Below are 15,183 nucleotides of genomic sequence, written 5' to 3'. Positions count from 1 at the left end.
GAGCCTCTTAGATGGACACTGATGCAAAATGATCATTTGTCTCATTTGGAATTCTATTTCTTGTAATATGAGACAAGTCAATTTTTTAGAGGCTTCATGTTTCTGATGTAGACATAAAACCAACTGAGACTGTGTAAGTATTTGCTCTTCACATTCCAGTAAAGCTCATGAAATCTTGTACACACCAACTGCAAGTCACTAATTGCCCTTGTTTGTGTTATGTCAAATTTATAAATCGTGAAGATGCATTTTTGGTCAAACAGCATTTTGAAAAATTTTATTTCAGCCATATTGATTTATTCCTTGCTTTCCTAGTTTACTTTTGTTCAGTGATATTCATGTTTCCTAAATTTTTCCTTCAGTCTAATAGCATTTTGTTTCTTCTACTAGCTTTGTTTCTTTTAAGTTTAAGACCTATCATTTAATTAGTCTCCTTTTCTAAAGATTAGTGGCAACACGTCACATTTTGTTATCCTTTCTTTTCAATAGCAAATGTAATCATCTACCCTGTGACTCATGTGCTGTTGCTCTAGGAATTGCCTTCTGTGCATTATTTAACAGATGTACCCAATGTTTTCAGTAATATTTGCTCATTCCAGTAGTATCAGTTTCAAAGTAGATTAAAACACAGTTAGATGCCACATAATTAAAAAAAATCTGTATCCGGAAAAAAGAGAATTTTAAAACACTTTATTGGCAAGTGTTAAATTAAAACAATTGGTTTTCTTGGGGGTGATTTAGAGCTACCAGTTGTTCCATAGGGTAATATTAAAACTGACAAATTTCCTCTAAAGCAGTGGACCTGAGACATACAGTGTTGTGGTGCAACACCTCTGTAGTACATCCTTTCTCCAGGAAATTGCTCATTGGATGGTTCTGATTTCAGAATCTACTTCCTTTAGGTCCAAATTCACAACAGTTTTAAAACAGCTCCTCTCTAAGAGTTTTCACTCTTCACATAAAATAGCACATCAATTTAACAAAAAGTGGCCAAATGCAAGTACTTGTATCTGGGGGCCATTAAAAACGATGAAGAAAAGTGGCATTCACAAAGTACAGGTTTAGTCCAGTGAGGTTCATCTTCTGTGTGCCCTTTGCAGTCATGGAGAACAGCCAGGCCCTCCAGAGGATGTTTCAGAGCAGAGCAGCTAGTTTGTGTTTGAAATCACATGAGAAGAACCCCCATGGAATATCCCTCGTCCCAGCGTTACAAACCTGTGTGTCTGAAATGTGGCCAACATAATGCCCATCATAAACAGCATTCTGCAAGGTGCCATGTCCATCCTCCCACAGCCCATTGCCTTCCACGTTACTTTCACCCTGATCAGCAGGGAAAGGCAGGTCACTCTTCGAGGCAGGAGAGAATCCTAGAATTGTTTAGGTTGGAAAAGACCTCTAAGATCATCAAGTCCAACCCAGCACCACAATATCCAGCACTAAACCATGTCCCTAAGGTGCCACTGAAAAGACATCTACATGTCTTTTCACTACCTCCAGGGATGGGGACTCAATCACTTCCAGGTTCCCCAGGCAAACTGTTTCAGAGTTTGACAACCCTTTATGTGAAGCAATTTTCCCTAATATCCAACCTAAATTCACATTGGGTACATGGGTGGGGAAAAACATGGCTTTCTGCTTTTCAGGGCATGAGGTGTTCTAAAAGCATGCAGGTGGGCGCACTGTTGAGCAGGCTCCAGGGGAATGCTGGCATGCAGGAGCAGCAGCTTGGCTCCCAAGGACAGTGAGCAGAGCTCTGTGCTAGGGTACTCCAGTTAATGAACTGAAAACATTGTTAACTAAGCCAATACCACCAGCCTAATGGAAAATCTGCCTTCGCATATGTTGCGCAAGTTTTTTAATTATTGAACCAACTAGGAATTGTTTAATCAACAAAGCCAACAGGAAACCTTCAAAAAGCAGGAGAGTGAAGAGACACGCGCATGTTTGCTGATTAGTTTTGTGCATGGTCAAGCCTCTCAGGTTTCCTGTCCTGCAAACGGCCTTCTACTTCTTCTTGGGTGGCATCTTCAGTTTCTGTAGGAGTTTCTGGTGGCCTAATAGTGTGTGTCTACATCCACCACATTTATCTTCATGCTTCCATTGTGACCAGGTCCACTATAGGAGCTGTTGTTTTGTCATCTTGGATTTCACAAATATTGACCACAGCATCATTTGGACATGTGTTTTCTGTTTAGAATGACTTAAGATTTTTTTCTGCATTGGAGAAGTTTCCTGACCCAGTTGTGACTGTTTTATACAAAACATTAAAACTGAAGGTATGAGACATGCTTGCACCCTCCTGTGCGAACTCTTGCATGAGAAGAAAACCGTATTTTTAAATTTTGATGTACATTTATTAATCCATTTCTATGTTTTAGTCAAAGTATGGTCAATATACCTGAAATTTATAATACTTCCTCTAAGTAACAGAGTTGTTACCATTCTAGTCCTTTATTGGACAATGATCCTTTTTCATTATACACACTGGACATGAAACCACAATCCATGGTCTAGCTTTGTTTATCTCACTGTCTTGTCTCTGCCTTGTAGGTAACTGAAGCGTAATCTGTAAACTTTTCAGAGCCAAGACATGGTCTGGTATCTACACCCAAAACTCCATGAGCTCTGAGACACCTGGAAGTCCAGACGCAGAATATTTATAATCCCTAAAATGATAAAGACCTTACATATTCTCCACCAAAAGCTTGAAATTAGGAATGAACATATTGTTCGTCCTTTGGATAACATTTGGGTAACTGACAAGCTATCAGATCCTGATAATACCTGAGTTCAGATCAGGGTGTTTCCAGGCGTGATCAGTGGCGACCCATCTGAACTCTGCAACACGACAATACACCAAAGGAGATGGAGTAATTGAGAGATTTGCTTTTGATGTATAACACTGTGATAAAGCTTTTCTTTTTCAGTTCTTCTGTGCAGAATATGTACTCCTAATTGTTGCATATTTTGTTAAAACCTGCCAACTTGGTTTGAATCCAGAGGGAATTTTGCTTTTAGAAAGAGGCTTGTACACATGAAGTCACCAGAATTAATTTCTAGAAACAACCAATAAGTTTCTGTTAGTTCTAGTATATCACACTGCATTTTTGCCTTTGCTTCCTTTGGAAATGAAGAATAAATGGTTCTTAAACAAGTATCTTTAAACAAACTAAAACGTATAAACCATTGTTATGCGGATACAACAACTAAAATTCTATAAATGAGTTATATGCTGTGAATGACTGCAGTCGCCCTTGTGTCTCCTTTTGAAATACATTAAACCAATTTTTGAGACTTCTGCAATGTGCAATGTATTCATTTTTATTCCACATGTGGTAATTTTTTTAGAAAAATCCATTTTATTTAGTTTTTCTATATATTTCTGTTCAGAGGATGAGTTTCTAATTTTAAAAGAGTCAGAGTTGATATATTTAGTAGATTGGCAGCTGGCATAAACTTTTAACAAAATTGTGTTGAGTAATGCTGACACTCAGGTTGCAAATACCATACAGTGACTAAAAGGAACTAAAACACTGAACACTAAAACTATGATGCATTCTTCAAAAGACAATGTTTATCTAAACACTTACACAAACAGCTCTTTCAATTAAAGATATTAAAAATGAGAAATTCCTTTAAGACTGTTTTATAAAGCATTTTAGTTAAAGACAAATAACAATAAACTATAAATTAAACACAGGCTTCTTCAAGCCTGATGGACAAGTCCTCCCTGGCCTTCAAAGAAGTTCCTTCCTGGATGCACTTTCTGGGTAACTTCTGAAAATTATTAATAACTTTATTTTAATTCCTAATCAATCTTTTAATTTCTTTTTTTTTTACTACAGACATTAAATTAATTTAAAAAAGAAGCATATCTCTTTTCTTTTTCCTCTGAACTTTACACCAAAGCTTTTGCTAAAAAATAAAACTTGAAATCCCATTTTTAGTAACTGCTGAAAGCAGATACTGCTCATTGCACAAACCTAGATACAAACGAGCACCGAGGAATTAAACTTCTAGATACACTAAAGCTAAATGAGTTGATTTTTCCAAAAGAAAACCAAACAGCTTGTAAGCAGCAAGTAATTAGTAAACGAAGGAAACCACAAAAGCAATAACAAACATTGTAAACCTATTAACTTCACACAGACTAAAATATTAAAGAATAATCTCCATTCCAAAGTAATAACGATTTGCCAAAATATTAACAGCAACAAATAAAAGGTGGCCTTGCATTAAAGTCAGAGCTGGCACAAAGCACACTTTGGGTGAACACACACACACACTGCTGTGAAGTTCTTTCTCAATTATGTCATATTTTTGATTATTTGGTGATGCACAGCTGGCTGTGGTGCCATGGTGCCAGTGCCCCTGCCCCACCTTTGCTCCCATTAGCTACCTCTTAGTCTTAGCTCCCATCACCAGCAGCAACAAGCAACTTCCAAACACACAAGGTAAACCAGCCATCTGATATCTTGCTGCCCACAGAGCACTGCATGAGTTCAGTTTGAGGGGAGGAGGCTGACGCGTAGTAGTAGCGTTTGGATTGTTTCCAAATTGTTTACTTCATTTGGATTGTTTCCTGGGGGAAAAGGGATCCTAGGTCGTTACTGGTGCCTGATCGTCTAGCCAGTCTCAGTATTCCCCCACAGGTGTGCTCTTGTTCTGGGTCCATGTCCAAAGATGACAGGAATACAAGCATTTTCCCTTTAACACTATTTAAATTAAAGCTCCAAGCTGAGCCCATGGACGGAAGAGGTGCTTTGCTGGCTTCTTGTTCTGTTCCTTAGGAACCACCATACCAAGGCTCAGGCAGTAGGGCTTCTCCTCAGCACAAAGCTGCCTGACAGCTACCAACACACCAAACACATTATCTGTAATCTCAGTACACCTTAGCTGGGACCTTTATGGCTTCCCAGTGCATCCTCTCCTGTCCCTCCTCTGAGTGAAAGCTGCTCTGATGTCTTATCTATCATGGAAATTTCCCCTCTTTTCAAGACTCACTGCACCAAAACCCAAAGAAATGACAACAAACCACCTCCTGTTGAGCTTATTTACAACTTTAAGAACAACATATGCAAAAAAGGAATGGATACTTCCTCACTGACTGGTGAGATTTCTTGGTTGTTTTTCTTGAGACATTTCCCTAGTCTACTTTTTGAGTCTATTATCTCTGTTATCACAAACCTGTCTTGAAGGGTTAAGCTCTCATCCCAGCCAAGACAAGTTAGACAACTGAGAGGGGGAAAGAGGAAGAACCTTTGTAGATAAGTCTATCTCCTATACAGAGTAGCCAACCAGGAAGAGTGATTTGGACCTGGGACTATCGGCCCCTGAGATTGTAGAAAAAACAAAACACGTAACACGCACACCTGTGCACATTACATTATAGCTAAAAAATGTTCATCTGTAATTGCTAAATGTTAGTTTTGATTTGTTCCTTGTTTTACTGTTTAAGATCTTAGGTCTAACTTTGCATTTGGAGTAATAAACACTTGTATTTACTTTTTCATTGGACTCATTATCCCCCCAACACTTGTTTATTATAACCTTGAATTCCCGAGATACTGCAGCATTCCCTGTCACAACCCTTAGTAAGATAAAGCAACTATTTGTTACACATTCTTCTTCCACAATATAATTAGAGCAAAACAGTTATGAGTCAAATTGTAGCTACCACTGTTTATGACAGAATGAGGATTTTTGCTTGTCATTTATAGTATTTGTTGAAGAGGTCTGAGAGAGTCGATGCACATTCATTGATCAACATGCAACTTTTAAAGCCTGCATCAACAGTCTTGTATTTCCAGTTTAATCATCATGATTAATCATCATGAAGGTAGACAAACCAGACATCCACACAGGATCTGGTGGAATCAGGCACCAGGAACCTGCACATGAGCAGATCAACAATAATGAGAGAATGAACCATGTGAAGTTTGCTTTTTGATACAGGATAACTTGAATTCAAATGTATTGTGCTAGTGATTTTGCCTTTTGGACCTCTGCCCTTGCCAGAGAAGGAGAACTGCTGTGCTAGTGGCTAACTGAGATGATGTCCACTCCTTCAACAGGAGATGATACTGCTGGGGGCCTGGGGCCACTATTAAATCCTGTGTCTTCTGTGCTCTACAGTGCAGGGTCAGACTCCACAGAACAGTAAATGACATTATTCCCTAGAACAAGAGTGCTTCTGTATGGAGGTCAAAAGTGATAATATTTCTGTAAACCAAACTGATTGCACTGCAACTGGATGATAAAATTATTGCTTTAGAGTCTGGGTTAATTAAACTTTAACTATGGTTAAAAAAGAGTATTTTTGATTCAGTTATTAAGTAAACAGGACAGACAAACTCCCCTAAATAACAACACTTATAACAAAAAAACAATGGACTGCTTTAAAAAGGACTTTTCCCAGTTTGCTTCCACACCTCTTTGGCGCCTTTAATGCTTTCTCTTTTCACACACTTCCAGTAACCTTGAATGCCTTGCTGCTGCGGTACCTGTTAATAAAGTTAAAGTGTGTTTAGCATTTACACAAAAAAGACTCCCATTCCCAGATTATGTAAATACAATATGTAATGCTGTGCTGCTCCTTTCGTAGTTCATATGTGTAATAACAAGTTCTTGGTGGCAGCACTCCTCCTAGACTCATATGCAGTAAGGAATATCCAGTTTAAAATATATTTTTTTTCCTATTCATTAACTCTACTTCTGTTTCTACAAGCATTTACAAGATAGTTGTAGTAATTGTCTGTGGTATTTAAAAACAAATATGTCAGCTTGTTACCCTCAAACCTCGATGAATTCGGTTCCTCAGGACTCCAAGAAACTCGCTGTGGCTGAGGCAGTCATCTCCATCTAGATCAAAAATCTTGAAAATGGTATCCAGAACATTATCTGAGAGTTCCTGTCCCGTTGCCACCTTCACTGCTCTCTTGAACTCAGCTAGTAAAGACATAATATTACATCATAGGTGACTGTGAACTTGTAAAGAAAATGGAAAGCACATAAATAGCAGGATTCTGTACAATTTACAATGTCTCATGGGTATCCTAAGTGGACAATGTGGGATGTGTGAACTACTAAACTATTAGGAGGTCTCAGTTCATGCGTTCTTGAGCTTGCTTCATCTTTTGTAATACTACCTTTATTAATCTTATGACAAATTTTTTAAATGGACTACTTCTCAAATGACAGTAAGAGCGATAATTTTTTCTAGAGATAGCTGCATGCTAAAAACTTACATACTTTTGGCTGCTACCTGCACATTGGGATGATAACTGTTTGCCTCGCTATGCTCTCATTAAAAACCCTACCATTTTATCTCAAACCAGTTTCATGCCAATTCATTCTGCAAGAAAACTCTTCTCCTCAGAGAACAGTATTTTATGGTGTGCTCCACGTCAACCAAAAATCTCCTCAGCAACTCTGTAGAAACACAGACCACCACGTCTTACGTGGTTCTTACAGCACATGGCTTTATGTACCTGCAGCTCTGTTTTTTAAAGAAGTAGGTTACCTTCTCTTAAATGACAGTTGAAGAGTTTATCGGGATTTGTGGCAGAAAAAGCCGTCACACCTCTCTGAAGATCTACTTTTGTCTTCAGCTTTCTTGCCTTCTCTCTACACTGCCATGTGCCCTACAGATATAACCTACTATCCCCACTTTTGGTGTACAGAATTTGGAGTTTTGACTCAAGGAAGATGAGGAAATGTGGGGTTGCTGTAAAACAGCAGATTGTAAGACTGAAATGATTGTTGTTTATTATAGTAAGCACGATCCCAACATATGAATTGTCTGCATTTTTGAAGGCATCATGGAAGTGTGAATTTCAAGAAGGGACTGGAGGTTATTAAAGTATAGCAGTATTGTAGATTATTACAGCAAGTTGTCCCATGAAGTCATAAATATAGTATTAACGTGGTTCTGCTTTCAGAAACAAGTGCTTTTTATAGATAGTACTAAAAATATCTTTAGTTCTGAAGCTTACTAAAGGAAGTAGCATTCCTGACTTAGCTCTAATCTTTGTCTCTTTCAGCAATTCCTAATGTAATAAATGTAGAATTTACAGTTGGTTTAAATAAAATTTAATTGAAAATCCTTTTGCAAGAGGATATACCACAATTTGAAAAGGACATGACATATTGGATGATTATAGCAGTTTTAATTTTGTCTTTCAAAAGATGTTAACTGTTTCATTTCTTGATGCTAAATTTAAATCCAGACATAGCAATGTACTTTTTTTGAATATAACAAAAAATGAAAAAAGGAGAAAGATCTCCTACAACAGTGGAGCATAATAATCTTCAAACCAAGAAGGGCCACCTTAACAGGGAGAAAAGATGAGTTGTGAACTCAGAAGGAAAAGAAGTCTAGAGTAAAAAAGAAGGACTAAAAGACTGTCTTATTTTTAGATCAATATTAATATGTGTGCGAATACACACAAGTACACATATGCAAACAGCAAGACAAAGAAGTTAGTGAGTTTCAGGAAAGGATTAGATATGTAGACATGGAACATCTGTGAGTTACCTCAGCAGCTGACTGCTTTTGATCACAGTGTGGTTCAGTGCATAAACAGAGTCACAACTGTGTATTGGTTAGGAATGAGTTTTTACAGGGAAAAATTACCAGAGTTAACACCAGCTGATGGCCTCATTATCCTTTGGCACTTAAAAACGGGATACTTAACAGAGAAGTGAGTTAAACTCTTGCATCTCACTGATGACTATTATTTCACCATTAATTCATGCTCTTTCCACTCTTCATATGCCTTGTGCAAATAAAATCTGTCTCCCCCCACAGAAGAAAAATGTTGTTAAACCAGGAGGGCCATGAATTCAGCTGGGAACAGAAGCACATGATGGGAGAAGCTGAGGGAGCTGGGAAGACCAGAAGTGTAAGGGGGGAATCTCGCTCCAGCCTTCAACTGCCTAAAATGGGTTATAGAGTAGATAGTGCCCCATTTTCTCAAAGGTGTGCAGAGGTAAGACACAATCATTGTAAGTTGCAACAAGGGTTTGACACAGAAGAGGAAAATCTCCACGATGAGATTGGTTAAGCACTAGAACAGCCACCCAGACAGGTTGCAGAAACGAAACTCTTCCTGAAGGCTGGACTAACTAGTGATGAAAGTCAGAAGTTGTAAATCCCCCTGTTTTGGCCTTTTTTGGTTTGAATTCCATCCAAACACCTCTCTCTCAAGAATATGTAATTCTCTTGCTGCCCTCTCATATCTCTCTCACATTTTTCACATAAGCCCACCAACTATTAATTCCATAACAAAACCACATTTTTTCTTTAAAAAAAACCCAAACCAAAGGTGTACAGCACTTACCCCGTTTCACAGGACGATTGGCTACAGTAAACATCTGCATGGCAATGGAAAAGTCTTCCAGGTTATTTGTAAACTTGCAGAAAGTCTTGAATTCTTCCAAGCTGATATTCTAGAGTATCACAGAATTCAGGTGATATATAATGAATAATACCTTCAAATCCCAATAATTCTATTTCATTAAATCAGGTGGGAGTTAGTGTTTAGGTGCAATTGCCTACTCATTGTCAGTACTTGCATTTCTCAGCTGGCAAATTATCAGTTCCTATTTGCATAAAATTCAAGGGCTGCAATAACTCTTTTGGTAACTAGTTACCTTATTAGATACTCACATTCAAATGTAAACATGTACATACAAACAAGGAAGCAAAGCAAAGCAAGCTTTGGGTACCAACCTCTCCTGCCTCGATTCTGTCTTTCACATTCTGCCAGTAAATTTCATTGTTTTCCTCATCAGTGAAGTACAGCAACCATGCTGCAAAGTCTTCTTTTCTCATGACACTCAAACCCTTTGAAAACTTTATGAATTCCATTTCCTGGACTTCTGTTTGCAGATTTTCCATGAACCTAAGTGTAAACAGATATTATCCAGCAGTTGATATCCACATCACTGTATCACTACTACTACCTCGGCTACTAAATGCAGTAGACAGTAACTCTGAACTAGAGACGCACCAATATCGTTGTTTTAAACATCACCACTTTGATTTTACCGGCGCGTGTGGATTAATTCCCAGGGCTGCATTTCCACAGCGGCACCAGCAGGGCACGCTCTCGGCCCGCACAGGTGGCAGCTGCCAGGGGAACCTGCCGATATAACACTGGCCATCTAGTTTTTACTAATGTTTAAAAACGCATTGATAAGGAGATAAAATAATTGGTAAGGCAGCAGCATAATGAATGGATGAAAAGAGACATGGTAACTAAAGGCCTGACACATAATTTATGAGATGTCATATTAATAGGAGAGGAATGACAAGGTTGGAAGGTGCCTAGAAAGATGAGGCCCTAGTAACCACAAAGGTGAAAGAAAAGAGGAAACTTGAAATCATCACTGCAGGAGAAGATGACTGAAAGCCTCAAAGATTATAACTGCATACAGAGGTTTGGCAAATTAATTTTGCGCTCACTAGAGGATGGATTAGAGAGGAATATAATTCACATGTACAGAGTTCAGAAGAGCACAGAAGATGATGTTGCAGGAAGGTAAGAAGAGAACTGGCTGAAAAAGGAAAGGGTGAACATCAAGGTTTTTAGGAGACACTCATTCATTTAGGAAGAAAGTAACAAGAAGCAAGTAACAACCTGCAGGTACAGAACTGGAACTGTAAGGAGAGTTGGAGCTTTGAGTTTCCCCAGTTTGGTCTACATGGCCATTAATTATTCTCATTAATTCCCATTAATTTATTCTGGCTAATATTAATTTTGAAAAAGTAAAAGACAATACTGTGTGATCCATTTGATAACTTCCACGTCAGAAATGGGGCAACCAAAAAACAAGCGATGGTTTTTAAATAAAGGCTAAAAATAGTGGTGCTTGCCAGAATACTTTTAGTATTTTGAAAGAACCCTGCTTTATTGAGTTGCAGAAATTATTGACAGGAGGTAATGAAATACTCCTACACTGGGACAAAGAAATTATTTGAAGAAGAGGACAGTTAAGCGTCTACGTAGCCAATATCAGCAGAGGCTCATTTGCTCATCAGTGTTTGCAGGGCCTCACTGGGTTTGAATTCTTTCCCTTGAAATTATGGCATTTTAGTTCACACAGCTATCTTTAGTTCTTTAATGAGATCACTTGGACAATTAGTAGCTCGAAGCTCTGTGAAGTCTATAAGGGCTTAGCCGAAGACTGCTGTTGTGGCATAAGCTCTCTCTTGTATTTTTTTCTTCTAATAGGTAGAGCTGCACATGCAAATGAAGGGCAAACAAATGCTTCACAGCTCAGGACACGCAGGTAAATGAAAGCCTTATAGTGGAGATGATTTTAAGTTTCAGGCTAGAGTTTAATTAGATTAATACTGAGGAGGGGTACAATATGCTCTCACATTTTATATGTGCATTTTTCAGGTCTAGTAAAGGGGATTACAAGGCTCTCACAGTATAGTCAAACACTAAGGTATACTCCTCCAGAGTCAACTTTAAGACCTGACACACTTTCAACTCCCCCAACTCTCCCTCTCACAAGGAGATGAAACACCAGAGGACCAGTTAGTGCCACTAGTGTGACCGGGCAGCCCCTTGTCTTGCAGACCAGCAAGAGCTGACTCGCACAGCTTGCACTCTTCCCTTTTCAAACCCAGCTGCTCTCTTTGTAACTCATGAGAACACTGTCTCTGGCCAGCACTGCAGTCAGCATGTGTCGGGGAGACCAGCCTGGCTGCATGGGTTGGCACAAGTGGCCCTGCTGCACCCACAGCTTGCAACAGTCCCCCCAGGTCCTGGGAAGGGAGGCTGAGGTGCAGGGGGAGAGAACAGCATGGACCTGGCACGTGGACCAGGCATGGAGTCAGTCCAGCAGACACTGACTAGGGCCACTTGGCCACATTTTGAGAGTGGCCATCACAGGTAAGGAATAGGTGGTATCTGGGATGTGTGGCTTGTACTTAGCTGGAAGTCACTGTGCTGAACAGTATCTTTGACTGAAGTTTCTAAGCCATGTAATGTCTGGTTTGGAGGAAGAGAACTGCTGAAAATGAGGTCACTTACAGAAATATGCCTAAAATTTGGATACAGGGAAACAAGACACTATGTTCTATTTTCTTGGCTTTTAATCTATGAAAGGTAGATATATTTTGCAACAGACTTAAGGTCTTGAGTCTCGAGCTATTTATCTTGGGGAGCTAACTCTCAGTCATTTGCTTTACTGGTCAGTAGCCATAGGTGATTACATAGAAACATATTCTTCCACCTTTTCTGAATATTGCATTTCCTTAAGTAGAAAAGCCTTGGCGACCTGCCCTCTAGCCAGATCCAATAAAGGCAGGAGAGCTGAAAGATCAATCACTTCTACAAGATAAGGAAGTAGCAGGTGGCCCACCAAGCTGCACACATTAGCCAGCTGAAAGGGGCAGCAAAGCCAGAGCAGAAAGTGAAGGTTTTGGCTGTGGCATTTTTGATGTGCTCTTGGTTCTTCACCCTCTTCTAACTGAAGTTAATTTCAACCTGTAGGCTTGCTCCTGGCAAGCCAGAGTGGGAAGATTTTCTGCTGTATCAAATGCTACTCAGAGTAGCAGCTGAAATGTGCAATTTTAAATTTATGTGATAGTTTCCCACATAAAAAAAAATTAAAATACTGTGAATCATTGCATCAGCATTCTAGGTCATTCTTATTCCCAGATGTGAGAGTTAAAAATCCTAATGAGGTTTTTTTCAAGTGAAAGTTATTATAAGTTATTAAAAATAACTTTCTGGTTAGGAAGTATAACTTGATACATAAATGTCAAGACACCACTAGGGATACTTGCTTTTGTTATCTTCTGGATCACAGTGCTGCTATGAGTTTCAGCTGGAAAATGCTCAAAAATTTATCCAGATATTAGGAAAAAAACCCATAGGAATGAAATTCCTGCTCTCCCAAAGTCAGTGGGAACTTGACTGGGAACTTTGAAGGGAGTCAGAATTCAACTACAGGAACAGGATTCTGATTGCAGATCTGCTCTACAATTAAAAAATAATTACACTGGGAATACTCTTATGTTGGTTGAAAATAAAAGCAAATCCTCAGTTTCCAAATAAAAAGGAAAGGCAAACCATAAATTTATAAGATGGGGAAAAGGTTGAGAACAGACAGTACTTTCTTTAAGATAACCCGTTTTATGCACACTCTCTCAAACACCCACATTGAAGGCCAATGGCCAAATTCCTTATCATGCTACAACAGCATCCAAAAACCTTATCAGGACTTATCCCTCATTTTGTAATGTGCTCTACTGTAGAAAGAGGGAGTCTTTCAAGACTTTTTGGCAACTCAGCTTTAATGGTGTTAAAGCACCACAAATAGAAATGAAAATGTAATAAAAGCAGGGAGACCTCAGGAATGCAGCTATTCCCCCCTCCAGCCAGAGAAGTGCTAGCATTGTATTCTTTACGGAACACAAAATAGTAGAATGACACATTAAAGGAAATGTTTCCACCTCTTGACTTGAACTGTCTATGCAGAGCTTTAACACTCTAGTACAGATCTGACCAGTTTTTGTTGCACTGATTTGTAGGAAGGAAACTTAACAACAAAGATAGTGGTGGATATACCACCCCAGCATTTATATTCTGCTTTGGCTCCTCTTTGGACACTGAAGTCCTTTTGAAGAATTGGTAACCCTCTCTGCACCAAAAGACTGTTGCAAACCAGCTGCGAGTTGCCTTTTTGCAATCTGACTTTCAAACCTCAATACGGAAAATATCATAAAGGCTTGACATTAACCTTTAGAGAACATTCAGATGTATGCTTGTAAATTCAGTTCTGCAAGTGTTAAGATAGTTAATCAGTCTCACAATTTTCAGAATTACAGACAAACCCCTCTTTGATTTACTATCCTAAGTATTTCTAAACCAAACCAAACCAAACCAAACCCCTCACTTTCATTTATAACCATTGCGTAGAAACTAATCAAGCTATTCTTTTGCTAAGTATATAGGAAAGGAAGAAATAGACTTCTCAATCTCTTTACTAAGTATTTGGGAAATATTCAGATTGAGTTATGATAGGAATATCACAAAGCCAGATTTTGTTGCTGTCTCCACCTCCTCACTGCCCGATCTTGGTTGCACTAGATGTAATCTTTAAGTGCATTAGGGGTCTGTCTGTATATGCACACACATAGATAGAAGTGTAGGTACAGAGACAAGTAAGGAAGCAATCATATTCTATTTCTGCAAAGCAATTCCAAATCCCCAGATGAAAAACACTGAAAATGTACAAGCTACAATCACAGCTAAAGCACTGCCAGCTGATGATGCTACCTGAAACAGATCCTGCATCTACGCATTGGCACACACACAGAACAAAATGTCAGCACTAGCAGTGGGGTTCAGCCTGGATCATTCTGCTTTCTCAAATGAAAGGTTTCAAATGAAATGTACCAAGGAATTCAAAATACTGAAGGAAAGAAACAGGGCAGGTAGGGAAAAGGCATGATTTGTGTGCATAGTTATACAATTTGTTACCTTCAAGCTAAAGCAGAAATAAAAAAGGGACCACGATTAAAGAATATTTCTGGTGCAAAATTCTACTAACCAATGAAAAGTTTGGAAGCAACAAATCAGGTAAGAAAATGCCATAAACTGGATTTGAAATGTTAATTTATATGATTAAAAGATGCCCATTATTTAACTACACCAGGAAGTACTTTTTTGTAAGACATCCCAGGAAAAAACACAACTATCAGAGAGTTTTTTGAATATCCTTTCCACACTTTCTGCACTATTTTTTACCTTCAAGAAGACTGTGAGAGATTTAAGCTTGCTTGGGGACAGATTACAGAAAAAAATCACAGCAGTTGTAAACTGTTTAGGGAGTGAAATAGTGTCTCCTCTTTTATTTGGGATTAAACATACTTAAATAAGATCAGTAAAGGACTTTTTTCAGGGGAAAAATAGTGTCTGTCAGGAAGAAATATTTGCTATATCTAGAATACTAAATAGTTTTCTACTCAGAATAAAAAACAGTACATACAATATAGCTGAAAATTAAAGCACAATTGAAAAATTTTTTTTTGTAAGGAAAAGACCAAAAATTATTTCTGTATCAAAAAACGGGGAGAAACCCATACAAAAGAATAAAAAGCCTGGAAATCTGGGGAACTTTGGCTTCATGTTTGAAATCTGACATTCTCTAAGACAGGTC

At 38.6% G+C, this 15,183-nt stretch overlaps 1 protein-coding gene across 1 annotated transcript in view; it reads right to left on the bottom strand.

Moving 5' to 3' along the window:
• Positions 1-675: 675 nt before the first annotated feature.
• The window catches only part of MICU2 (mitochondrial calcium uptake 2), a 67,104-nt gene continuing 52,596 nt past the window's right edge, over positions 676-15,183 (bottom strand). The window contains exons 8-11 of the mRNA XM_017831647.1: positions 9,734-9,905; positions 9,342-9,450; positions 6,791-6,948; positions 676-6,503 (exon numbers count right to left, since the gene is read on the bottom strand). Of these exons, the coding sequence (XP_017687136.1) occupies positions 6,399-6,503; positions 6,791-6,948; positions 9,342-9,450; positions 9,734-9,905 (544 nt within the window). The 3' untranslated portion in view covers positions 676-6,398. The remainder of the gene's footprint in view (positions 6,504-6,790; positions 6,949-9,341; positions 9,451-9,733; positions 9,906-15,183) is intronic.

Source organism: Lepidothrix coronata, unplaced genomic scaffold (genome assembly GCF_001604755.1).
Source record: "Lepidothrix coronata isolate B3197 unplaced genomic scaffold, Lepidothrix_coronata-1.0 Scaffold194, whole genome shotgun sequence".
Taxonomy (NCBI): Eukaryota; Metazoa; Chordata; class Aves; order Passeriformes; family Pipridae; genus Lepidothrix; species Lepidothrix coronata.
The sequence above is the reverse complement of the archived record's forward strand: the minus strand, read 5'-3'. Positions and strand labels throughout refer to the sequence as shown.